This window comes from Ochotona princeps, chromosome 2, assembly GCF_030435755.1.
Source record: "Ochotona princeps isolate mOchPri1 chromosome 2, mOchPri1.hap1, whole genome shotgun sequence".
Classification (NCBI taxonomy): domain Eukaryota; kingdom Metazoa; phylum Chordata; class Mammalia; order Lagomorpha; family Ochotonidae; genus Ochotona; species Ochotona princeps.
Window position 1 is genome coordinate 1,494,540 of NC_080833.1, and position 23,726 is coordinate 1,518,265.

The following is a 23,726-nucleotide window of genomic DNA, read 5'->3' on the forward strand; positions in this document are numbered from 1 at the left end:
ACCCAGAGGCAGCAGGCCATGGCTTGGCAGGCGGCCCCGACAGCTCCCATGGGCATGTGGCAAGCTGGGGGCTCTCCTAGGTCACAGAACTTAGAAACAAAAAGATCCACCAACGCCCGCAGGGCCTGGGCCACCATAGCAGCCCAGCCCTGGAGGGGTATCTCCACCCAGGACGTGGGCAGCCAGGTGGGGTAGTGTCCACTTGGCCCCAGGCCCATGCCCCTGCCTCCTGGCCTGGCCCTGAGAGGCGTCCACTGCTCCGAGGATGGAGACCAGACCCACGCACAGGGCAGCCCTCAGCACCCAACCCTTGAGAGCCCAGTCCCAGCCCCACAGGAGTCCCGTGCACCCCGGCCCCAGCCCCCTCTGCCTCTCATCCGCCAATCACAGGAGCCCGGTGCACCCGACCCCAGTCCAGCGCTCACACCTGACTCGCAGCAGGCCCTCCCCAGGGACTCCACCCAGACCAGCACTGTACTTGTGTGCCTGCCGGGCTCACACACACACACACACCTGCTCCCAGTGCACAGCAGCAGCAAAGGCCAGGGTGAGTCCACACCCTCTCCCCCGTCCCCCCGCCCCGGGCATGGGTTGTAGCTCCAAGGAGGAGGGAAGGTGGGCCCTTCCGCAGCAAACATCAGCTCCTCTGGGGCGGAGCTCCTCTGGAAGGCTTCCCGGAGGAGGAGGCTGCGGTGAGGCCTGAAGGAAGTCAGGCTCGGCTGAGGACCGGAATCGGAATACCGAGGCGCGCGTCCGCCGGGCGGTCACGTGGACCCAGCGACCAGGTGAGGCGGCAGGTGCGGGGGCCGGACCCTGGGCTCCGGAGCCGGGCGGGGACCCACCTGGCCGGGCCCGGAGCGCCCTCCCCCGCCGCGGGCCGCACAGGAAGTGGGGAGGAGCCGCGCCCCGGGACCGGTGCCGCCCAGGCTGGCCCCGCGCAGTCGCTCCGTTCCTCCGCCCAGGGCGCAGGTGAGCCGGCGGCCCGGCTGGGCCGGGGTGGGAGGTCACCATGGCGCAAGGTGCACCCCGGCTTCGCGCCAGCCGCGCCCCGAGTCCGAGGTGATTGCGGCGGCGGGCGAGGCGCACGTCCGGGCCCGGAGCCGGGACACCCTCCGGGCGGCGGGACCGGGGCGAGCGTCCGGAGCTCTGGGCTGCGCCCCCCGCGCCTCGTGCCCTGGTCGCTCTCCGAAAGCTCCGGGTCCCGCTTCCTGGCTGGAGCCCGGCTCCGCGGCGAGCCTGTGGTCTGCAGCCGGGAAATGCAAGCAGGTGTCCTTCAGGGACGGCAGGGCCAGCGGGGCCCTGGGCCCTGCCCCTGTTGGGCGGGCAGGGGAGAGAGCTGGAGGCACTGCCCGTGGCAGCGTGCAGGTGGCCATGGGGAAATGCCCCGAGGCCCCCAGGCCGGGCCGGGGTCTCCCCTATGTTGTCGGGGCGAACCAGGCACCGGCCAGCAGAGGGTCCCCCACACTGCCACACCTGAGGGACCTGCTGCCTGGGCATTACGGTGTCTTCAGTTTCCCTGTTGACCCGGTGGGCGTGGTGGCTGGGCGGCTCGGAGGGCTAGTGACTGCCCAGCTTCTGCTCTGGGTACACAGTCCCTGCTCTGACGTCGCTGTGGTCCCCAGAGGTCGCTGCTCAGGAGACCCCAGGCCTGGTGGGAGGGGAGGGGTCTCAGGGGCCCCCAGCAATGAGAGAGTCCAGTGGGGCCCCTGCCCTTGCTCCGGGGGTCTGGCCCCGGGACCCCTGCCCACAGCAGCTGTTCCTCACCCACAGCCCTGGGAGCAGGCACGGAGGTCTGGGGGAGCCCAGGGTCCCCGCGGGGCTGGTGTTGCGGCCTTGGTCTGGGACTTTCGGTTTCGGGACAGCTCCTGGCCGCTGTGCTCAGGTGACCGTGGCCTGGTGGCATCTCTGTCTCCAGTGACTTGGGGTGGCGTTCAGGGTCAGGGCACAGCTCCTGGCCCGGGTTGCTCAGCTGGGAGGAGGAGGGTGTCCGGAGGGTGCTGTGTGCGTGCCCGCTGCACAGCGGGACCCGTCACCTGCCCAGGCACCTCAGAGTCACGGCTCTGCTGTCCCACCCCGTATTCCCCTGGGAGAGCCCTGGCCTGACTTGAGCCCGTCCGGTTCAGGGACAGGCCGTGGCCGTGGGCTGCCAGCTGAGCCAGGCAGCGTCCAGGGCTGGGCGCACTGCTCTGGCTGCCTCCCTTTTCTTCTTGTGGGGGCCTCCCATACCCTGTGGGTGTTGAGTCGCATCCTGGACCTCAGCCCACAAGATGCTGGGACTGCTGATGGCCATTGTCTCTGGCCGAAGCCCAGCATTCCCTGGGGCCCCTCACCACACTGCGTGCTTTCCCAGGGCAGCTCCTGTCCCCGGCCCCTGGCTTGGCCAGACAGAATTACCAGAGCACAAGGGTGTATTGTGGGCTGGCCCGGCAGGTGCCGGGGAAGCCGAGCCCTGCTGGAGAACCCGACCTGTTGCAAAGAGAATGGGGACAGAGGTGTGGCACCGAGCCCCCTGCCCTGCGCAGGTCAGCTGTGAGAGGCAGAGGGGCAGAGGCTGGGCAGGGTGACGTGGGGGTGAGTTCATGTGGGGGTTTGTTCCTGCGCCCCCCCGCTGCTCCTGGAAGCACATGGGGACCCTTGGGGAGATTTGAAATATGCTAATTGATTTACTTATTGAGAGGCAGTGTTACAGAGAGAGTTCCCAGCTGCTGGCTCGTGCCCCAAAAGGTTGCACCAGCCAGGGCTGGACCAGGCCAACGCCAGGAGACAGGAGCCTCTTCCTGGGCTCCCAGGGGGAGCCAAGCGTGTGGCTGTCTTCCTTCTGCAGCTTTCCTAGATGGGAGCAGGGAGTGGATTGGAAGTGGAGCAGCCGGGATGCGGGTGCTGCAGCCCCCAGGGCAAATGGAGTGCTTCCCAGCCCAACCTGAGTGACCACAGCGGGGGAGTGCTGGGTTCCCGGTGCTCCAAGCAGAAACTCTGTACTTCATGGGCGCCTGGGACCTCAGGGTCTATGGAGGAGACCCCAGGGTGGCATAGGGGTCAGCACTGGACATTCGCTCTCCACTTGTGAATGGGAAGTGACCCACCCACAGAGGGCACACCAGAGGGGGACACCAGAGGGAGGAGTGACACTGTTGGCCAGCATTTCCTGGAGAGCAGCCTGCCCTTGTCCTGGCTTCAGGACCCCAGGCCGAGTCCAGTGTCCCGGGGAGCCCTGGAGGAGGAGCCAGGCCTTTGGTTGCTGCAGCTGAGGCCCTGGAGCCGGGCCAGCCGAAAGGGGCCGCACAGTCCTGTGGGTTTCCGGCTTCCCTGCTGGGAGAAGCTGTGTTTAGCAGATGGACAGCCCCTCCCCCAGCAGCAGCTCCACTGAGATCCTGCGACGCTCCGCCCCCCAGGAGAGCAGGGAGGCAGGCAGAGGGAAACCTGTCCCCAGCCACACAAACCAGGCTGCCCAGGCAGGGGAGAGGAGGAGGAGCTGGCAAGGCCCAGTCAGGTCCTGGCCCACCTGGCCTCACGTCACAGGTGGCAGAGGGGGAGGAGCCAGACGCAACACGGCACAAACTCAGCCAAATATGGGGATATGGTGGGGTGCAGAGCAGACGGGGTATGGGGAGCAGCCCCCTGTGCCTCACTTAGAGACAGCCAGCAGGAGGATCTGGCAGGGGCCTGCGGGCAAGGGGCAGCGTGGGAACGCCACCTGGTGCTGTGACCCCCCCACCAGCCGTCTCCACGTGGGGCGGGGTCCCAGCTCCCCCTCTGCCTGGAACCCAGCGGAGATGCCCCAGGCTGGGGGTGTGTCTGAGAACCCCAGCTGGGCTGGCTTGCCTGGCAGGTTCCACTCCCACGGCTTCTTCCTTCTGGCTCAGTGGACTTCGGCCTCTGCTGGGAAGGGACTGTCCGCTGGGGTTGTCAATAACAGCGGGAGCCACAGCACAGGACCCGTGTGGGCCCCTCAGTGACCCCACCCCGGGGGAGGAACCTGGCTGATGCTGTAGGCGCCACCGAGATGTCCCAGAGTGTTCAGCAGGCTGGCCAGCTGGGTGGCTGGGTAGATGGTGTAGCAGCAGGTTGGCATAGAGGGACTCAGGTCGGGCACCTGCTCTGGGAGGCTGGCATGGACTCGGGTCGGGCACCTGCTCTGGGAGGCTGGCATGGACTCGGGTCGGGCACCTGCTCTGGGAGGCTGGCATGGACTCGGGTCGGCCACCCGTTCAGGGGAGGCTGGCGAGGACAAGGCTCAGGAATGTGCTCAAGAATGCGCCCTTGGATGTGGACGTGGGGGCAGCTGGGCTCAGGGCTGCTCCTCCTGGTGGCTTCTGCACTCCGCGCCCTGGGGCCTTGCAGCTGTTCTGGCGGCAGGCCTGGCTGCCCCTGGCAGAGGCCCAGAACCTCCCCAGGGGGCTTGGACTGGGCGCCCCCTCCAGTCCCAGGCATTGCTGGCTAGGACTCCCCACCTCCCGCTGGGATGCGAGGGGGTGTCTGGTGGCACCCCAGAGCCACAGGGAAAGGACAGGGTGGACAGTGCAGCCCAGCTACACTCCCGGGACTCACTCCCACCTTGTGTTCTGAGGGGGAAAGTTGAGGACTACAGGGACATTTCACAAAGTCCCTGGAAAAGAGATGAAGAGATTGTTCTGGTGGAAAAAAAAAAAAAAAAGTCTTGAAATGTACGCATATACAGAACCTTAGAAACAAAGGGGGCCAGTGTTGTGGCATGGCACGTGTGGGCACGAGTTTGAGTGCCAGCTGCTCCACTTCCCGCTATGCTCTCTGATACTCAAGGGATGTGTGTGTTATGACAGATATATGTGGATTTTAACACTAACTTGCACCTAGACATGCTTTGTTGCATTTGAGCAGACTGTCGGGTCCCAGATGAGAGGCTGCCTGGTAGCGGTTGTCCTGCAGGTTGTAGGGGTGAGTGGAGGGAGTACAGCCAGGGCCTAGTCACGCCCTGACCGCACCTTGGCCACAGAGACCCTATGGGGGCAGTGACTGCAGGAAGGCCCCCGTGTCCTGCCCGTGCCTGCCACCTGCAGCCCCTCCTGGTGCCAGCTACTGGGAGTTGTGCCAGAGTCCAGCCAGGGCCAAGGTAGGCACTGCGCAAGGTCCCCTCCTGAGCCTGCCCTGCCCTTGTTCCAGGACCTGGCGCCACCCGGCATGGCCCACAGGCATTCGGATGGCTCCCTGGAAGAGAAAATTCTAGAGCAGCGTTTCCACTCGGAGCTGCGGCTCGACGCCAACGGGGACCCGGTGTTTGCGCTCCCCGTGGTCCGCGGTTCCCTGCGCTCCAGGACCAACGCGGCCTTCCAGCCCGATGCCCTGGCGCCCCTGGGCAGGCACGAGGAGCCGCCGCCCGTGGTCCTGAGCACACAGAGTCCCGCGGCACTCAAGATGGGCACGCAGCAACTGATCCCACGCAGCCTGGCTATGACCATCAAGGCCAAGTCCCCCGCCCGGCACCAGAGCTTCGGGGCGGCCGTGCTCAGCAAGGAGGCCGCCCGGCGTGAGCCCCGGCTCCAGGCTGCCCCCAGCTTCTCCCAGGATGACATGGGCATGGACATGGGCCCCGGGGGGCTGCTCAGGCGGAACCTGAGGAACCAGTCATACCGCGCGGCCATGATGGACCTGGCCACCCCGGGCAGCAAGGGGAACCTCACCCAGCTCAGCCCCAAGCTCCAGGCCCTGGCCGAGGAGCCCAGCCAGCCGCCTGCCCGCTGCCCGGCCAAGAACAAGGTAGGAAGCCTGTGGGGAGGACCCCCTGTCACCCTATCTTCTGCCTCATGGCAGCTTCTGTTTAGTGAGCACCTACTGTGTGCAGACTGGTTGATTCTGTGGTTGTGATTAACCCACTTTCTTTTGTTTTTTAAAGATTTATTTTTATTACAAAGTCAGATATACAGAGAGGAGGAGAGACAGAGAGGAAGATCTTCCATCTGATGATTCACTCCCCAAGTGAGCTGCAACGGGCCGATGCGCGCCGATCCGAAGCCAGGAGCCAGGAACCTCTTCCAGGTCTCCCACGCGGGTGCAGGGTCCCAAATCCTTGGGCCGTCCTCAACTGCTTTCCCAGGCCACAAGCAGGGAGCGGATGGGAAGTGGAGCTGCCGGGATTAGAACCGGCGCCCATATGGGATCCCGGAGCATTCAAGGCGAGGACTTAAGCCGCTAGGCCACGCCGCCGGGTCCGATTAACCCACTTTCTAGGCTGGACCACGGAGGCAGACCGGGTCAGCCCTGCTCCCCGCCAGTGGAGGGCGCAGAGTGACGGGGCGGCCAGCTGCCTGCGACGGGCCCAGCCACAGGGCTGGCTCTGCTCGCTCACTCACTCCCTGCTCCCCCTCACTGTGGATGCCCACGTGCGGCTGCCCCGTCCCCCTAGCCTGAGAGGCATCTCCACATTCCCTCCACACACACGCACATGTGTGCCCGCCACTGCCCTGCCTGCTGGCCCTGGCTCCAGGCTGGCTGCAGCGAGTGCCACACCCTCCCCCAGGGCCCAGGGTCACTGCAGGCTGGTGCAGCCTCCTGGACCATGTCCCTCGCCCTCTGAGTCACTGTCCCCGGAGGCTGGGCACCTGCTGCGGGCAGCCACCACGCTGGAAGGCCAGGTGCTGGAAGTTCTGCCCAGTATCCAGGCATCATCACCCTCCCTTTCCTGGTCCAGGCTGGGATGCAGGGACCTCAGCTGGGGGTGGTGGCTGCCGTGTGACCCACGGCAAGTGCCGGGGTGCTGGCTTCCTCACTGGTCAGTGTGGGTGACACGTGGAGGCCACAGTGGCCCTCCCAAGGGACTGGCATGCGGCGAGGGCTGCTGGGAGCTGCAGGCCACCCCAGGAGGTTGGGGGCATGGAGTATGCTGGGTCCAGCTGCCAGTGCTGGGTCCAGCTCACTGTGTCCCCAGTGCCAGCTCAGCTGTGGCTGTGCAGAGAGCCCAGGTCGCACCAGCCCGTCTGTGCCCTGGGTCCCTGCCAGGGGCTGGCCACCAGCCAGCCTGACCCTGCTCTTGCTGCTGCCACCGGGGCTCCGCGTGCAGCCCCAGCGCCCCCCACCCACTGGGCCTTTCCCGGCCACAGCTGCCCGGGTGCCAGCACTGGTCACTGGCTCAGTCTTCTCCAGCTCCAGGCAGCCCTCCTGGACCTGCCTCACCCTCAGTCACCTGTCCCACCTGCTCTGAGCCCCCGTCCTGGCCCCTGTGGGAGTGACATTATTGAACACTCTCTGTATACCTCCCATGCATACATGCACACATACACATTGTGTATACCTGCCACACATACACGCACACACACATGTACATGCACACTGGGACCCTCTGCGTTGCTGTGGACCGTCCTGCCCCTCGCTGACGGGTGCTATTCTTGTCCCTCTAGAGGACGCTGGGGCGGAAACGAGTGACCAAGGGCTCCTTCAAGGACGGTGAGTACTTGGGGCAGGGTCGAGGGGGGCCTGCCCTGGGGGTGCTGAGGGCATGGTTTTCTGCCGGAGCCTTCTGGGCACCCAGGTCCCAGTGGCCTCTCTGCAGCTCTGATGGGAGAAGTCCAGAAAGTTCCCTTGGGACCCGGTCCCCTCAGTGATGCTGGGCCTGCCCTGCTGATGGGATCGGGGCCAGGTCAGAGGCCACTGGCCCTAGCTGTTATGGGCACTCCTGCTGGCCACGGCCCTGGTGGGGCTGGCAGTGCGTGGAGTGAGGGGAGGTGCCAGCTTGTCTGGGCTGGAGTGCTCGGGGGCGGGAAGGACCAGTGACTTGGCCAGCAGGGCCCTTCCTCCCTGCCAGCCCTGAGTGGCCATGGTAGGTTGGGTTCTGAGCTCTTCTGTGGAATCCTCCTCCAGGAGGGTGGCCATGATTTCACCGAGCCTTGGGGCAGGTTAGAGGTGTTGCTGTGCGCCGCCCCCCTCCACAGCAGGCAGGGCCTAGCTATGCCCATGCAGAGGTGCCGCACCCCACACCTAGCCGCCAGCGCACCCCTGACTCAGGCCTGTCCTGCCCACTGTCCTTGGGGGTCCCGGGGGGCTCTGCTTCCTCCAAGGCCAGGTCCTCAGGAGGCTATCTTCCCTTCCCAGACCCTCGCTTCTACCAGGAGATCCGGGAGCGGGGCCTCAACACGAGCCAGGAGTCAGACGAGGACATGCTGGAGGTGCCCCCCAGCCCAGAGGAGGCCCGCAGGGGGGACAACATTGTGGTTAAGAGCTACCGGCCCGCCCAGCTCACATGGAGCCAGCTCCCGGAGGTGGGGTTGGGCGACACGGGAGCCGGGGGGGTGCAGGACAGCCAGGGCAGCCTCCCCGGAAGGCTCTACCTGTGCCCAGGTGGCCACTGGGAACCAGCGGCGTCCCCTGCGGTCATGTGGGTGATGGGCAGAGAGGAGCTGGCAGGGTGGTGTGGCTGGGCCCCCATCCTCTAGGCGTCCATGCCCCGCGCTGCAGCTGGTCCACCAGGGAGCTACAGCAGTGCCCTGGGCCCCACTGCCAGGCAAGCACCTGCTCTGACACACACCCTGGGCTCCAGGTACTGGAGCTGGGAATCCTGGACAAGCTGAGCCCTGAGGAACGCAAGAGGCAGGAGGTAAGGGGGCAGCGGGACATGGGGTGGGGCTGGGATGGAGCCGTGCTGACCGCCCACGGCCAGGCCGTGTGCGTGGGAGGAGGGCTGCCACTCCTGACTCCTGGAAGGGGTTGGGCATCCCTGCCCCATCATGCACACCTCTGGGGGAGCCAAGTCCCCGCACAGACCAGGGGTGCCCAGCTCACATCCCACCAGGCCATCTGGGGGTTCCCAGAGCCCACCTGCATCACACCTGTTCCGTGCGCCCCCGGCCCCTGTGCTTAGCCCCCTGCACCTGTGCCCAGCCCCGACGCTCAGCTCCCATACCCCTGTCCAGTGCCCACTCCCAGCCTCTGTGCCCCTGCCCAGCCTCCGGCCTCCATACCCACACCCAGCCCAGTACCCTACTCCTGTATCTTGCACCCACACCCAGCCCCCATCCTGTGCCTACTCCCAGCCCCCATCCTGTGCCCACTCCCAGCTTCTGTACCCCTGCGCAGCCCCCCGGCACCCGTGCCCACTCCCAGCCTCCCATCCTGTGCCCACTCCCAGCTTCTGTACCCCTGCCCAGCCTCCCAGCCCCCGTGCCCACTCCCAGCCCCCCGGCCCCCGTGCCCACTCCCGGCTCCCCGGCCCACTCCCGGCCCCCCGGCCCCCGTGCCCACTCCCGGCCCCCATCCTGTGCCCACTCCCGGCCCCCATGCCCACTCCCGGCCCCCATCCTGTGCCCATTCCCGGCCCCCATCCTGTGCCCACTCCCGGCCCCCGTGCCCACTCCCGGCCCCCATCCTGTGCCCACTCCCGGCCCCCCGGCCCCCGTGCCCACTCCCGGCCCCATCTCCACAGGCCATCTTTGAGATCCTCACCTCCGAGTTCTCCTACCTGCACAGCCTCGGCATCTTGGTGGCCGAGTTCCTGCACTCGTCGGAGCTGCGGGCCACCATGACCCACACAGACCATCACCACCTCTTCTCCAACATCCAGGACGTGCTGGCGGCCAGCCGCAGGTGGGCCCTGCCCCGCCCCACACCCCGCTGCCTGCAGGCCTCAGGGATGGGCGGAGCTCGCGGCTGGGGATGGGTCCAGGAGCACCTGCCACGGGGCACAACCCTGCCCTGCTCACTGCGCCTGCCCCCGATGCCCGAGGGCGCCTCGAGTTGCAGTCCCAGGTCCTGTTGCACCCAGGTGTCCTGTGGCCAGTGGAGGCTCTTCCATTACAGGGCTTGTGGCGGAGGCGGGGCTGGGTGTACTGCGGGCCTGTGTGACGCCTGCCCCCCCGGAGGTGCAGGCTGGGTGTGCCCCCGTGCAGGCTCAGCCCTGCGCCATCTTTTCCCGAGCCTCATCGCAGGTTCTTGGGGCGCTCCTGGGGTCACTGCCAGGGCCTGGAAGGCAGAGGCAGCCCACGCCTCATGGAGTGCCCTGAGAAGGACAGGCCAAGCAGGGGTCAGAGGCAGCATGGGGACGGTCCATCTCCCAGGACTGAGGACTTCCTGTGGCAGTCTGATTGGGGGTGGGGCAGGCGGGGGCACCGGTCTGCCTCCCGCGCTGGGCCCTAGCGGCGGCTGCAGCCTCCGAGCCCCCTGGGGACATGGCGCTGGGTCAGCCCTGCAGCTGGGGGCCAGAAGCAGCCCACTGGGCCTGGCGGACTGGCTGCTGTGGCTGCCCCGGGGCGGCCCACGTGGCTCTCATGCAGGTGGAGGGCATCAGGGGACGCCCACCCAGCCCCCAGCTAGAGCCAGGGCTCCTCACACAGGGAGCTGCCCGTGCCTCGGGAGGGGACTGTCCCCTGAGCCGGGGACTGGACTCCTGAGTGTCCTGTTTGAGCCCGTGCCCCGGACAGCTGCCGGCAGGAGGAGCGGGAGCTTCCAGTTGCTTCCAACGGGGACAGCTGCTCCGTCCAGGCCTCGTCTAGGCCATGCTGCCCCCCGAGGCCCTGCCTGGCAGCAGCTGCTGCCCCCTGCCACCACGACTGTGGGGGTGGACCCCAGCCCCACCATTCCCGCCTGCGCAGGTTCTTCGAGGACCTGGAGCGGCGACACAAGGAGCAGGTGTTGGTGGAGGACATCAGCGACATCCTGGAGGAACACGCCGAGCGCCACTTCCACCCCTACGTGGCCTACTGCACCAACGAGGTGTACCAGCAGAGGGCGCTGCAGCGGCTCACGTGTGTGCGGGGCGGGGCCGGAGGGCGGGGGTCTGTGTCTGCAGGGACGGGCTAGGGCAGGAGGGTGGGGCCTGTGGCCATGGGGTGGGGCTGGGAGGGCGGGGCCTGTGGCCATGGGGCGGGGCTAGGGCAGGAGAGTGGGGCCTGTGGCCACGGGGCGGGCCTAGGCTGGGGGGCGGGGCCTGTGGCCACGGGGCGGGGCTAGGGCAGGAGGGCGGGGCCTGTGGCCACGGGGCGGGACTAGGGCAGGAGGGTGGGGCCTGTGGCCACGGGGCGGGCCTAGGCTGGGAGGGCTAGGTCTGTGGCCATGGGGCGGGGCTAGGGTAGGAGGGCAGGGCCTGGTCTCCATGGGGGGGGACCTGGTTGCACGGGGCGGGGCCTGTGTCCACAGGGGCGGGGCTGGGAGGGCGGGGCCTGGTCTCCACAGGGACCGAACGAGGCTGCAGGGACAGGGACTGTGTCCACAGGGGTGGGGTTAGGCTGGGAGAGCGGGGCTTTGCCTCCATGGGGCGGGGCCTGGATGGGAGGGCACGGTCTGTTCGCAGGGGCGGGGCCTGTGCCCACGGGGGCGGGGCGAGGCCTCCAGGATTCCGCCCCGAGCCACAGCCTGGTCCTTCTGCAGAAGCAGCAATGCCGCCTTCCGCGAGGTCCTGCAGGCCATCGAGCGGCGGCCGGCGTGCGGGGGCCTGCCCATGATCTCCTTCCTCATCCTCCCCATGCAGAGGGTGACCCGGCTGCCGCTCCTGACGGACGTGAGTGGTGGCCGTGCGCAGGCCAGGGTGGGCCACCGGCCACAGGGACCCCTTGGGGATGTTGGAGCCCCCACACCCAGCCCTGCCCCACACGTGCTTGCTGCACCTGTGACAGCTGTGCCCAGTCCTAGCAGGCACAGGTCACACGCAGACACGTGTGCACACGCACGGGCATGGGACATGTATTCCCTGCACACAGGTGTGCTTGTTACAGACCTGCACACATCGACACACGGGCTTGTGTGCACACAGCAGTCACGCACAAGCCCAGCCTCGCAGGCACTGGGCCCTGGGGAGGTGGGGTAGGGACGCCAGCTCCATGGTGATGGCCAAGGCGGGTGGGGGCCAGCTCCAGTCCCTCGGACCTGAGCAGGGCAGGCGCCAAGGGGCAGGAGGGCGGTCGGGGGCCCAGGCTCTGCCCTGCGGTTCCCCCTACCCTGCAGCCCCACATTCCATGTGGAGTTCCTGGGGCAGTCCGTGCAGGCCGCACTCCCAGGAAATCTCACCTCCGGGGTCTCTGCAGACGCTGTGCCTCAAGACGGAGGGCCACCCGGAGAGGTACAAGGCGGCCAGCCGGGCCCTGAAGGCCATCAGCAAGGTGAGGCGGGGCCTGGCAGAGAGGGCGGGGCACAGCTGGGTGGGGGCGGGATCTGGCAGAGGAGGCGGGGCCTGGCAGAGGAGGCGGGGCTGGCTGGGGGCGGGGCCTGGCAGAAGAGGCGGGGCCTGGCAGAGGAGGCGGGGCCTGGCAGGGCAGGGGCTGGCTGGGGCGGGGCCTGGCAGAAGAGGCGGGGCTTAGTCCCTCAGCACTGGGTTGGCTGGGGAGAAGGAAGGCAGGTACAAGCCCAGCACAGGCAGGTAGCCGGGGGGCTCACGGGCAGGTGGGGCACAGCCTGCCCACCACAGCGCCCACCCCGCAGCTGGTGAAGCAGTGCAACGAGGAGGCACACGCAATGGAGCGCACAGAGCAGCTGTTCATGCTGCAGCAGCAGCTCGACTTCGGGAAGGTGAAGGTAAGCGCCCCACCCGTCCACGTTGCTCTTCCTGCACCGGTCAGCCTTCCTGGCCCTGGGGTGTCGCCCCCGGCAGGCCTGGGGCTGGGCCTCAGTCCCTCCTGTGGGGGTGCAGCCGCCAGCAGGGGCCTCACAGGGCTGCCCTGGACCACCGACCCTGCCCTGGGCAGTCAGGCCTCACACCTGCTTCATTCCAGCCAGGGGTGGCAGGTGGGCCGCGAGTTCCTGGCAGTGCCCACAGCAGCGCTGCCCGCTCTGTCTCCCAGTCCCTGCCACTCACCTCGCGCTCACGCTGGCTGCTGAAGCGAGGAGAGCTCTCGGTGGTGGAGGAGGCTGGGCTCCTGAGGAAGCTCGCCAGCCGGCCCTCACTCTACCTGTTCGTCTTCAATGATGTCCTGCTGATCACCAAGAAGAAGAGGTGGGCTGGGGACTGGACACACCGCCCTGCCCACGTGGGCATCCGTGCGGCTCCTGTGTGCGCAGCCAGGTCGCAGGCACGGCAGTTCGTGTCCTCTGTCGCGTGCTGCTGGCGCCCACACTGCTGGAGGGCACAGGGCGGGCGGGGCACTGGCTGCAGTGACCCCGGCTTCCCGTGTCCTGCAGCGAGGTGAGCTACGCAGTCCAGGACCACGCCCACATGGAGCACGTGCAGGCCACCAGGCTGGAGCCCTCGGAGGCCTCGCTGCCGGGCGGCGGCCGCGGCTCCTCGGTGCCTCACCCCTTCCAGCTGCTGCTGCTGCAGAACAGCGAGGGCCGCCAGGAGCAGCTGCTGCTGTCCGCGGACTCCGCGTAAGGCGCCTTTCCTGGGCTTGGAGGCTCCCAGGAGGGATGGCGGGTGGACGGCCCACTGCCGAGACCCCAAGGCAGGAGTGTGGGGTGGCATGGGAGGGCAGCAGAAGGAGCTGGCACAGTGAGGGGCTGGGGGCTCAGCGCGGGAAAAGGGTGGTCCAGCGTGTCCTCCCCTGCCATCCTAACAAGGGTGGCAAGACTGGGACATGGGTCCGGGAGGCCTGTCACCCTCAGATCAGGGCGACCGTGGCGGGCCCGGACATCCTCCTAGAGCCCCCTCTCATCCCCCGCCCTGGGCTTGGGTGTCTGAAGCCACAGAACAGCTCGCTGGGGGCTGGCCCGGCCTCTCTCACACTGTGTGTCCTCCAGGAGTGACCGGGCACGGTGGATCACGGCGCTCACCTACAAGGAGAGGCAGTGGCATGGTTCCACCAACAAAGGAGGTGAGCCAGGCAACAGGCCCTGCCCCTTGGCAGCCCCGCCTGAGCTGGCTGTGCCCACCCCCAGGGAGCAGGAGCACCCTCTGCCAGTACCAGGCCCCAAGAGCAGGTGCTCCTGTGTGGCGGGACACCCAGGGCTCCCCCAGGCAGGGCTGTGAGGAAGGGGAGGTGGGAGGCAGAGCCTGGTCCACCTGAGAGCTCACTGCCGCTGGTGTCCACAGAGCTGCCGCAGGCGGAGATCACCAAAGCCTACTTCGCCAAGCAGGCAGACGAGGTGACGCTGCAGCAGGCGGATGTGGTGTTGGTTCTGCAGCAGGAGGACGGTGAGCAGGGACGGGGTGCCCGAGGCTGAACGAGCAGCAGCTCACCAGGGAGGAAGGCCAGGGGCCCTGGGTCCAGGAGTCCGAGCAGGGCAGGAGGTGCCTGCTCTTGCAGGTCCCTGCTCAGCACCCAAGGTGGCTGAGTACCAGGGGTGGGCTGAGCCCGGAGTCCCTCCTGAGACACAGGGGTGGGGTCCAGGAGACACCACAGACCTGTGTCCTCCACTGCCCGTGTGGCCTCAGGCTGGCTCTATGGCGAGAGACTGCGGGACGGCGAGACCGGCTGGTTCCCCGAGGAGTTTGCCCACAGAATCACCAGCCGTGTGGCCGTGGCGGGCAACATGCGTCGGATGGAGCGGCTGCGGGTGGAGACGGATGTATAGCCGGCCAGGCCCGTCAGGCGTGCAGCGTCTGCCCCGGCCGTCGGCCAGCTGGGCCTGGCTCCTGGGGACATGAGGGGGTCCCAGGGCCCTCCCACAGCTGTGCCCGACTCTTGATGCCTCACAGAAGGACCCTCGGAGGAGCAGGGGCTGCCCCAGACCCTCCCAAGCTCCTGCCCTCCTGGCTAGCGGCACCACGGTGGCCGGGGGAGGACACAGGGCAGGGGCCATCTCCTACCTGAGAGGGGCAAGCAGGGCCTTGGGGGGCTCCGGCCTGCCCCCCACCCCATTCTGGACTGAAGGTGGCCCCGGGCAGAGCCGCCATTAAAGCATTTCTGCAGACCACATGTATCATGTCCACTGCATGCTGAGCCGCAGCAGAAGCCTTGGCCTCACATGTCACAGGAGTGTGCAAGAGACCCCGGGCCAGGCTGTCCCCAACCCCGTGCAGTCACCCTGCGCTCAGCCTCGGCCCTGGCCGCTGTCCTAGCTGTGGCTGAGCAGGAAGCTCTCCCTGGGGACGGCCTCGCAGGGGTGGGGGCCGCAGAGACCTCTGGTCGACCTGCGGCTGCACACCCTCCTACCTGCCCGGTCACCTGGCGCCCTCCCCCGCAGGCCAGGTGGTGCTGTGTCCGCCTGCGCGCCCCCGGCGGGCATCTTAAGCACAGCTCCCTGACTGCACTAACCACACAGCTTCAGGACCATCCCCCACGGCTCCCACAAGCATCTGCCTGCGTGGCCTCGTCCATGCCTGATGTTACATGGGTACGTCTCCCATGAGCGTCTCCCCACGTGGCCTCGTCCATGCCTGATGTTACATGGGTACGTCTGGTACCCCCTGCAGATCACCATGGCGGCCTCGGCCTTGGGCTGCCCACCTACCTCCGTTCTTACCTTCCCTCCCTCCGGCCTTCCAGAAGGTCCAGTAAAGCCCTGTGCATGTCTTGTCACAACATCCCTGTGGCCAACGGACACTGTCTGTGTCCGTCCCCGCACAGGACAAGTGTCCACGGCTCCCCCGGCCACACCTGCGCAAGCTGCCTTGAACCCCACACAGAACAGACTCCACTGCCCTGTTGAGGGTTCCAGGGGCTAGCCCTGAAACCCCGTCTAAGCAGCATAACCTGAGAGAGCCCCAAATTGATACACACGTGGCACCCCATTCCAGGGAAGCCGCTCTGGGTCCAGAGAAGCCCAGCCCCCCACCAGGCTGGTACAAAGCAGCACACACGGGCTCTGGAAAACACTGTTCCTTTAATTTGCCAAGGCCATTACAGCCCCTGAGCCAGCCCTGCCAGCCCAAGCCCGGGCCTCCTGGGAAAGGGCAGGGGGCGTGGGAGCGGGGCTGGGGGGGTGTGCAGCTGCCCATAAGTGAATGTGGCCAGGCTGCATACACACAGGTCGCGCAGCCGTCCAGGCCTTAGCACCATTAGAACCTGCTTGGGGCAGAGCCTCAGCCCCTCCCAGGGCCACTCAGCCCCTCCCAGGGCTGCAGCTGTGCACTGGCCAAGACAGCTGCTTAAAGGCCCTGCCCACTCGCTGGGCTCACACGAGGGGCTGCGTGGCAACTGTCCAGTCCTCCCATGGCCCTCCGGGGAGAGCAGCCAGGCCAGTGCCCCTCCTCTGCTGCCCCTAAGGCTGCAGCCACTTGGCCGCGGTGCAGGGTGGTCTCTGTCAGCGCTCTGGGGTCCCGCTGCTGGGCCGGGGCACGAGTCTGCTGGAGGCCACCGGTGGGAGCGCTGAGGAGGGAGAGGAGGCGCTGGTCACCCCCAGAGCAGGGAGCTCTCCCCAGCTGTCAGCTCCCCTCTCCCTCAGGGCCCAGAGATGCCAGCGTCCTCCAGGCTTTGCCACGATGCCAAGCTCCTGGCCAGCCCGGGACACACCTCCTACACTCCTTACCTGGGCCTGGGCTGAGGACCGGCTCTTGGGGCCCACCTGAAGGACAGGCCCACGCCCCGCCCACAAGCAGGCAAGGGGACCAGGACAGTAAAGCCTGCAGGCACCCAGCAGGCCAGGAGCATCCTCTCTGTCCATCTCCCATGCACCCCTCCAAAGCCCCCTCGGTAGATGGGGGAGGGGCTTCTTCCAAGGCCAAGTCCATCCAGGGATGGACCCCTGGACAGCTGAATGCCAAGGCCTGGGCGCAGTACCAAGCAGGTACTAGATGCTGCTGTGACAGCGTGACGGCTCAGGCTCCTTCCTGCCTGCCCAGCTCTGGCCAAGCTGGCCTGGGAGCCCAGCAGCGTGCACCTGCACACGCACGCAGCCAGCATTACGGCTCCCACACCGACGGTCCACAGTCCCTGGCCAGCCCCCCACCCCGGCCTGGGAGCCCAGCAGCGTGCACCTGCACACGCACACAGCCAGCATTACGGCTCCCACACCGACGGTCCACAGTCCCTGGCCAGCCCCCTACCCTGGCCTGGGAGCCCAGCAGCGTGCACCTGCACACGCACGCAGCCAGCATTACGGCTCCCACACCGATGGTCCACACTCCCTGGCCAGCCCCGCCCACGACAGAGCCCTGGGGCTGGCTCCTTGCCTCCCGCCCGCCTGCCCGCATGTTCTGCCCTGCACAGGCCTGCCTCCAAGGTAAGCCTTCCCCGCCCGTGTGGCAGGCATGCCCAGAGGTCACCCAGGAGACAACAGCAGGGCCTGAGCTGGCGGGGGCACACGAATGCACACTGGGCAGGCTGGGCAGCCCGTTAACACTGGCTGCTAGAGCTCACAGCCCAGCCCTGCCCCCTGCCTCAGGCTCACACCTCACCCTCGGCGGTTGTGTGGGTCCTGTGGGTCCCCAGCGACAGACAGGTCTGGGGCCACAGTGAGCTCTCCCCTTCCCCCTGGGGCCTGACTCACCTTCCCAGCACTTGGGGCCCGCATGGCCGTCCTCACAGTGGCAGCGCCCGCTGACCGGGTCACACTCAGCCCCGGCCCTGCAGTCACAGCGCAGGGCACAGCCGGGCCCAAAGTGGCCATCTCCACAGCCTACAGGGGTGGAAGGGACAGGACAAAGGCCTGAGCCCCACCCCACCTGCACCAGGCCCCACCCCAGCTATACCAGTTCTGGACCTAGACCAGTAAGTGAGCTGCAGGCTGCTCCTCCGGGGAAGGGCAGGGCAGGGGTGCCCCAGGAGACCCACCTGCAGTTTGCAGACGCCTCTTCCCTGACCTGGGCCTCTGCCCTGTGTCCCCACCCAATCCCTGGACCCCACGGGCAGCTGCAGGGAAGTGCCTGGCCTTGACCGCTGGGGTTGGGACTGTGCCCAGCAGCCCAGGTGCCCACAGGCAGGCAGGCTGGCATCCTGGGTGCCACTCGCATTCCCAACCCCCATCCTGGGCTGGACCCACTCACCCTGGTCACAGGTGGCTCCAGTGCGCCCCGGTGGACAGAGGCAGAGGCCAGTCACAGGGTGGCAGGGGGCCCCAGCACAGTTGCACGGCTGGCGGCAGCCGTCGCCGAAGGAGCCTGGCTCGCACCCTGTGGGCGGGTCAGCGGGCTCAGCATCCCCCTTCCCCTGCTGGAGCAGACTGGACGGAGCAGGGTGGGGCAGCCACAACACTCACCCTCCTCACAGAAGCGGCCCCGAGAGCCGGCAGGGCAGAGGCACCGGCCGCTGATGGGGTCACAGGTGGCTCCGTGCTGACACTGGCAGACCCCCTGGCAGCCAGCTCCATGGAAGCCGGGGGGGCAGGCTGAGGGAGGATCCGGTCAGAGTGACAGGAAGCTCCCACGAGAAGGCCCTCCCTTGGTCCTCCAGCCCCTTCCTCACGCGTGCCCAGGACTCACTGTGCTCGCAGGCCTGGCCGTAGAAGCCGGGGCCACAGTGGCAAGTGCCCGTGGTGGGATCACAGGTGCCATTATTCTGGCAGGTGCACTCCAGGCGGCAGGCGGCTCCATAGCGCCCAGGGGGACAGGCTGGGTGGAGGAGGGCAACAGGATGGTCCCTGGGGCCCAGCTCGGCCCAGGAGCCCACCATGCTGCCCGACCAGCGCCCTTCCCCCAGTTCCCTGACACAGCACAGCTGTCCCTACTCACACAGCTCGCAGTGTGGCCCCGTCCAGCCCAGGCCACAGGAACAGCTGCCATTGACAGGGTGGCACAGGCCCCCGTGCCTGCAGGCACACTGGTGCACACAGCCCACACCGAACCGGTCCTGGGGGCAGCCTGGGGGGCCAGGGCCAGGGCTGCTGGGGGTTTTGCAGGTGACGCTCCCTGCTGCCCGCCCCGCACAGAGCCACACGCCCCCCCCAGCATCTGATGCCTGTGGGGTGTGACCTGCGTCCCCAGGGCCGTGGGCAGGTATCGGCACAGGCTGCCTGGGACTGGCGGTGCGTCCTATAGGTCCCCGGGGAGCTCGGCTTGCGGGCTGTAGGGCTGGGGATTGGGCCAGGAGGCCAGCCGCACCTCGTGGACAGGGCACGGGATGTGCCCACCACCCCCACCAGGACTCACACAGTGATGCAGACGTGCACTGGCGTGCCGGGCTCAGTGCACACTCACCGCGCTCACAGTGGACGCCGACCCGGCCTGGAGGGCAGACACAGGAGCCAGCCACTGGGTCGCAGGTCGCACCCGGCCCGCACTGGCACACGTGGGTGCAGTTGGGTCCAAAGCGGCCCTGTGGACAGGCTGCAGGGGCAGGCAACAGGTGAGGGCGGCCCCAGCCACGTGTGGTCCTCCACCGTCTTCTGGCTCTGCCAGCAGCCCAGCCCGAGGAAAATGTCTCGTGTCCACTGTGACCATCTGGCTGGGCTAGGCTGGGCACCCCTCATGGGGCAGGGGTGCTGGCTGGCAGGGACATCGTGGTCCCACAGATGCCCCTGCAGCCTGGGGCCAGGCCCAGCAAGGAGGATTTGGGGAGCTGGGGAGGCGGGGCTGTCTCAGTCTGCCTGACCCCAGGGGTGGGTGGAAACGGAGCTGAAAGAGAGGCCCCATGCCCCCCACCCCACCAGCCACTCACAGAGGCTGCAGTCGGCCCCCAGGGAGCCGGGGGGGCAGTGGCAGGTCCCTGTGGCTGCGTCACAGGGTGCCCCACGAAGACACCTGCAGAGCTGCTGGCAGCCTGGCCCATAGTGTCCAGGTGGGCATCCTGCAGGAACAGAGCCTACTGCCAGGGCTGCCGACCGCCCCCCAAAGCAGCCCACATATGACACGGCCCCTCCTCCGCCCCGGCCCTCCCGGGCAGCAGCAGCCCCTCCAGGGAGACTGTGCGGGGCCCTCCTCTGCCCCCAGGGCTGTGGCAGCTGGCAGGGCAGGTGCAGGCCCTTGTGGCCGGGTGGCACACCTGCCCCTCACTGGGACACCTGCATGTGTGCCTACAGCCCTCCTTGAAAGAGCCAGGCCTGCAGGCTATGAGAGGCAGGTGGGGTCCATGCTGGGGCAGACCCACCAGGGGGTGGCCTCCCCACCAACGTCCCCATTGGGGCAGGGTTCTGGGGTAAGCCTACCCTGCTTGCAGCCAGGCCCGGAGGCACCAGGCGGACACCAACACTCCCCAGTGACATGGTGGCAGGTAGCATCCAGTGGGCAGCGACAGCTCTGGGCACACGCCTCTCCGAACCGGCCCCTCGGGCAGGCTGCAGGAAGGACCTGAGCTGGCGTGGGCAGCGCGTGGGCAACCCCACCCCAGCCTGACCGCCAGGCCAGGCCTGCGTCACTGTCCTCATACAGTGGGCCCCACCATCCCAGGGGGCAAAGGCCGGCGCCTGTGACGCAGTGGCAAGCAACCCCCCAGCATTGGCAGTGTCCCTGGCAGGCAGCCCTGAACATGCCCGCAGCACAGGCAGGTGGGGGGAGCTGTCTCATGGCCTCTGCATCCCACAGAGAGAAAGCCCCTGGGCAGCTAGGCTGGGGCGGGAGCGCAGGGAAAGGGGGACCCGCTGCTGGGGAGACAGGGTCCTGCGGGCCCAGGGGTTCCATGTGCCCCAGGCTGGGCCAAGTCCCCAGCCGGCAAAGGCCTCGGACCAAGGGTCCTCTCGGAGCCATGAGATGGGAATGTTCCCCCCTCACCCCAACATCTTGTACTCCTGCTCCTCGCAGAGGTCGGCTAGAGCCCCACACACCCACTTCCTGGGCCCGGCAGAAGTCCCACCCATAAGGGACATGGGCCACTCAGTCTGCACCCTCCCACCCTCCCCAGGCTCCTTCCACCTCCTTGAGGCCTGGCCCTGGAGCTGGTCCCCAGCCGGCAGTGAGGCTCAGCCCCGCCACACCCTCTGCCCCACCCCAACTCACGGCTCTGGCATTTGTCCCCGGTCCAGCCAGCCGGACATAGGCAATGGCCCGTGAGCCGGTCACAGAGGCCACCGTTCAGGCAGGTGCAGCTGTGCCGGCAGGCGGCTCCAAACTGGCCCCGGAGGCACTCTGTAGGGCCGGGGCTGGGGTGAGGGGTCAGGTCCCCCAGGACCCGGCAGCCCCCGGCCCCTGCTTGCTGCACTAAGCCCTCCATTTGCACTCCCAGGGACCAGGCTGGGATGCCGAGCCACTCACACCACCTCCAGGTCGCCGTCCCCAGGCCTGGGACCTCCCTCACTCACCGCTCTCGCAGGCTGGGCCAGTCCAGCCCTCGGAGCACGTGCAGTGGCCTGAGGTAGGGTCGCAGCTGCCCCCATGCTGGCAAAGGCAGGCATGTGCGCACTTCTCTCCATACAGGCCAGCAGGACAGGCTGGGGCGGGAGGAGAGTGGAGCTGCCTGCAGGTGCAGCCAGGGGGGGTCCACGGGCCGGCCCCACCCCCAAAGCCCCACGCGAGCTTTGGGGTCAACCACTTTGTCTGGGACTGCCCCCATGAGGCTTTGGGGTGCATGCTAACAGGCTCTGCGGGAGCCAGGTGCCAGCAGGAGTCACCCCACCTCCCTGCCTTTCCAAGGAGAGCCGCCACACCCCACGCGGGATCCAGCGAGCACCCTCCCTGTTCCCTGGCTGCCAGATGGGGCTTACCCTGCTGGCAGGTGGGCCCCATCCAGCCAGGGGCGCAGCGGCACTGCCCGTGCACGGGGTCACAGGAGGCCCCGTTGAAGCAGGTACAGACCTGGGTGCAGTTGTGGCCGAAGGTGAGGGCTGGGCAGCCTGCAGGTGGGACGGTGGTCAGGAGCTTGGGATGGTCCCAGGCAGGCTGCAGCTGGCCAGCCAGCTCAACCCCCACTCGGGTTCCCGCCTCAGTGGAGCGGCCCTGAGCATGGACACTAGCCGCCTGCACCCTCCCAGGCACCCGAGGCTGGGCGGGGGGACCTCACACACCCTGGGTGCAGCGGGGGCCCTGGCGGCCAGCTGGGCAGATGCAGGAGCCGCTCACGGGGTCACAGGTGGCTCCAGCACTGCAGTTGCAAGGGCTGTGGCAGTCGAGCCCGAAGAAGCCAGGCGGGCAGGCTGCAGGACAGAGGTGGTGAGGGGGCAGGGGTGGTCCCAGGGCAAAGAAGCACCCCTGCCCCCAGCCCAGCTGCCAGCCTACTCACCACGCTCGCAGAAGCTCCCCCTCCAGCCAGGCTGGCAGGTGCAGGCCCCGCTGACATGGTCACAGGCTGCCCCATGCTGGCACTGGCACCGCTGCCCACAGCTGGGCCCAAAGGAACCCTCGGGACACCCTAAGACACAGCACACGGCCTGGCCCATCAGCCGGGGCCTGGGGCCCGCTGCACTCTGCCCCTGCCCCCATGGTCATGGGCAGCAGCCAGGGACCAGACTGAAGGGTGGGACCTGGCTCTCAGAGCAGCTCTCCCTGCCGTCCAGTCCCCTGGGAGGCCTCCACAAGGGGCCCTCCTCTGCTCCCCCAGGGCTAAGGTTCTCCCCCAGGACTAACCCACTGCCCTCAGTTCAAACTTGCCACCTCCCTTCCCCCGACAGGTGCCAAGGGTGTCCTGAGACAGGCCAGGCCCTCTCGCATGCGGCTACTCCAGGTGAGTTGGACAACAGACAGGGTGGGCAGGAAGGCGGGGCCCTGGCCCAGGCTGTGGAGGGGCAGCTGGCCACGCTCATGCTGGGGCGGGAAGGCAGAGCGCCTGCAACAGGGGGCAGCAGTGTGCACAGGTGGGGGCACCGAGGGTGGGCCCAGGACTCACGCTGCTCACACCGCGGGCCCACGTAGCCAGCCTCACACAGGCACAGGCCGCTGAGCGCGTCGCAGCCCCCATGGCCGGCACTGCAGTTGCACAGGAAGCTGCAGTCGGGTCCCCAGCGCCCCCCGTCACAAGCTGCAACAGAGCCAGGGCATGGCAGGAGGTCAGGGTGCGGGCATCCCGGAGCGGGGAAGGCTGGCCCCAGGAGGCACGGACAAGGGCCCCACCTTGCTGGCAGTGGAGGCCGGTCCAGCCAGGAGCACAGTTGCAGCGTCCAGTGGTTGGGTGGCAATGCCCGTCATTGGCACAGGAACATCTAGTCTGGCAGCCGGCCCCGAACCAGCCTACGGGGCACACTGGCCGCAGAGAGAATGTGAGTGGGTGGAGGGGCTAGGGGGCGGGCAGGTCCCGGGACCCAGGCCGGGTGGCACTCACCGTCTTGGCAGCGGCTGCCAACGAAGCCGGGACGGCACAGGCAGGCTCCGGTCTCAGGGTCACAGCTGCCACCATGCTCACAGGTCGGACAGATCTCCTGGCAGCCGAGTCCCCAGCGACCCTCGGGACAGTCTAATGACCCCACCAGGGATGGTCAGCCCACAGCTGCCCGCGGAGGCGGCCAGGACAGTCACAGCCCTGGACCCCCTGGTGAGGCCGCAGGGTTCAGAATTCCCAGCCACAGCACAGGTGTCCAGTCCCAGGCAGGATGGGGGTCCCCACACAGGGATCAGGCCACCTGGGGGCCTGGTACCAACCACGAGGGGTCCTGGGTCAGCAGAGCTGAAGCAACAGCCCCCCAAAGCAAGGGTCCCCAGATACAGGCCAGGATGAGGGGGGAGTGAGGCACCTGTCACTCACCCGCCCCACAGTCTTCTCCAGTCTTCCCCGCCAGACACTGGCATTGCCCCGTAACCGGGTGGCACGGGGCCCCCACACAGGCACAGACTCCGGAGCAGTTCTGGCCAAAGGTTCCCGCAGGGCACTCTGCAGGAGGAACAGGAACGCTTGGTTCCCCACGTGGGGTCGCCCAGGCTGGAGTCCCCCCAGCTTCCTGGGAGCCCCAGCCACTGGACCAGCTCCACGGGGCTGCTGCACACAAAGGGCTCTGGGTGGGACAGGCAGAGAGGAGGCCTCCAAGACCCCCAGGGACCGGCAGCCCCTCTGAGGAGGCCTCCAAGACCCCCAGGGACCGGCAGCCCGTCTGAGGGTCGCCCCTCCCCCTCCCCCTCTGTGGGGCTCCTGGAGGGATGGAGTCCCCACAGAATCTCAGGGATA

The 23,726-nt window shown here is 67.8% G+C and overlaps 2 protein-coding genes across 4 annotated transcripts in view; one reads left to right on the forward strand and one right to left on the reverse strand.

Moving 5' to 3' along the window:
* Positions 1-762: 762 nt before the first annotated feature.
* On the forward strand, positions 763-14,407 carry ARHGEF16 (Rho guanine nucleotide exchange factor 16). 3 transcript variants are annotated; one of them, XM_058674444.1, is made up of 15 exons: positions 763-785; positions 5,140-5,733; positions 7,371-7,416; positions 8,062-8,228; positions 8,507-8,563; positions 9,389-9,549; positions 10,554-10,706; positions 11,329-11,458; positions 11,982-12,056; positions 12,376-12,468; positions 12,735-12,886; positions 13,072-13,257; positions 13,627-13,700; positions 13,919-14,020; positions 14,261-14,407. In XM_058674444.1, exons 2-15 carry the CDS (start codon positions 5,158-5,160, stop codon positions 14,398-14,400), a joined length of 2,112 nt encoding a protein of 703 aa, XP_058530427.1. In that variant the 5' UTR covers positions 763-785; positions 5,140-5,157; the 3' UTR covers positions 14,401-14,407. The 3 variants fall into 3 exon arrangements, with proteins under 3 accessions (XP_058530427.1, XP_004596153.2, XP_058530434.1); XM_004596096.2 differs by lacking the exon at positions 763-785 and adding an exon at positions 832-969; XM_058674451.1 differs by lacking the exon at positions 763-785 and adding an exon at positions 832-969 and having other exon boundaries at positions 10,554-10,674; positions 11,429-11,458.
* Positions 14,408-16,024: 1,617 nt separating this feature from the next.
* Positions 16,025-23,726, reverse strand: part of MEGF6 (multiple EGF like domains 6) — a 60,109-nt gene continuing 52,407 nt past the window's right edge. Inside the window, exons 17-33 of the mRNA XM_058660765.1 lie at positions 23,310-23,435; positions 22,890-23,021; positions 22,682-22,810; positions 22,458-22,589; positions 21,855-21,983; positions 21,640-21,768; positions 21,340-21,468; positions 20,938-21,066; positions 19,849-19,977; positions 19,362-19,490; positions 18,902-19,030; positions 18,437-18,565; positions 18,188-18,316; positions 17,965-18,093; positions 17,753-17,878; positions 17,257-17,385; positions 16,025-16,136 (exon numbers count right to left, since the gene is read on the reverse strand). Of these exons, the coding sequence (XP_058516748.1) occupies positions 16,072-16,136; positions 17,257-17,385; positions 17,753-17,878; positions 17,965-18,093; positions 18,188-18,316; positions 18,437-18,565; positions 18,902-19,030; positions 19,362-19,490; positions 19,849-19,977; positions 20,938-21,066; positions 21,340-21,468; positions 21,640-21,768; positions 21,855-21,983; positions 22,458-22,589; positions 22,682-22,810; positions 22,890-23,021; positions 23,310-23,435 (2,129 nt within the window). The 3' untranslated portion in view covers positions 16,025-16,071. The remainder of the gene's footprint in view (positions 16,137-17,256; positions 17,386-17,752; positions 17,879-17,964; positions 18,094-18,187; positions 18,317-18,436; positions 18,566-18,901; positions 19,031-19,361; positions 19,491-19,848; positions 19,978-20,937; positions 21,067-21,339; positions 21,469-21,639; positions 21,769-21,854; positions 21,984-22,457; positions 22,590-22,681; positions 22,811-22,889; positions 23,022-23,309; positions 23,436-23,726) is intronic.

Bases quoted from the DNA above. Each gene is read 5' to 3' on its own strand.
- ARHGEF16 (XM_058674444.1), top strand. From the start codon at position 5,158: ATGGCCCACAGGCATTCGGATGGCTCCCTGGAAGAGAAAATTCTAGAG. The intron at 12,469-12,734 runs GTAAGCGCCCCA...TCTGTCTCCCAG, and splicing joins TCGACTTCGGGAAGGTGAAG to TCCCTGCCACTCACCTCGCG. The intron at 12,887-13,071 runs GTGGGCTGGGGA...CGTGTCCTGCAG, and splicing joins CTGATCACCAAGAAGAAGAG to CGAGGTGAGCTACGCAGTCC.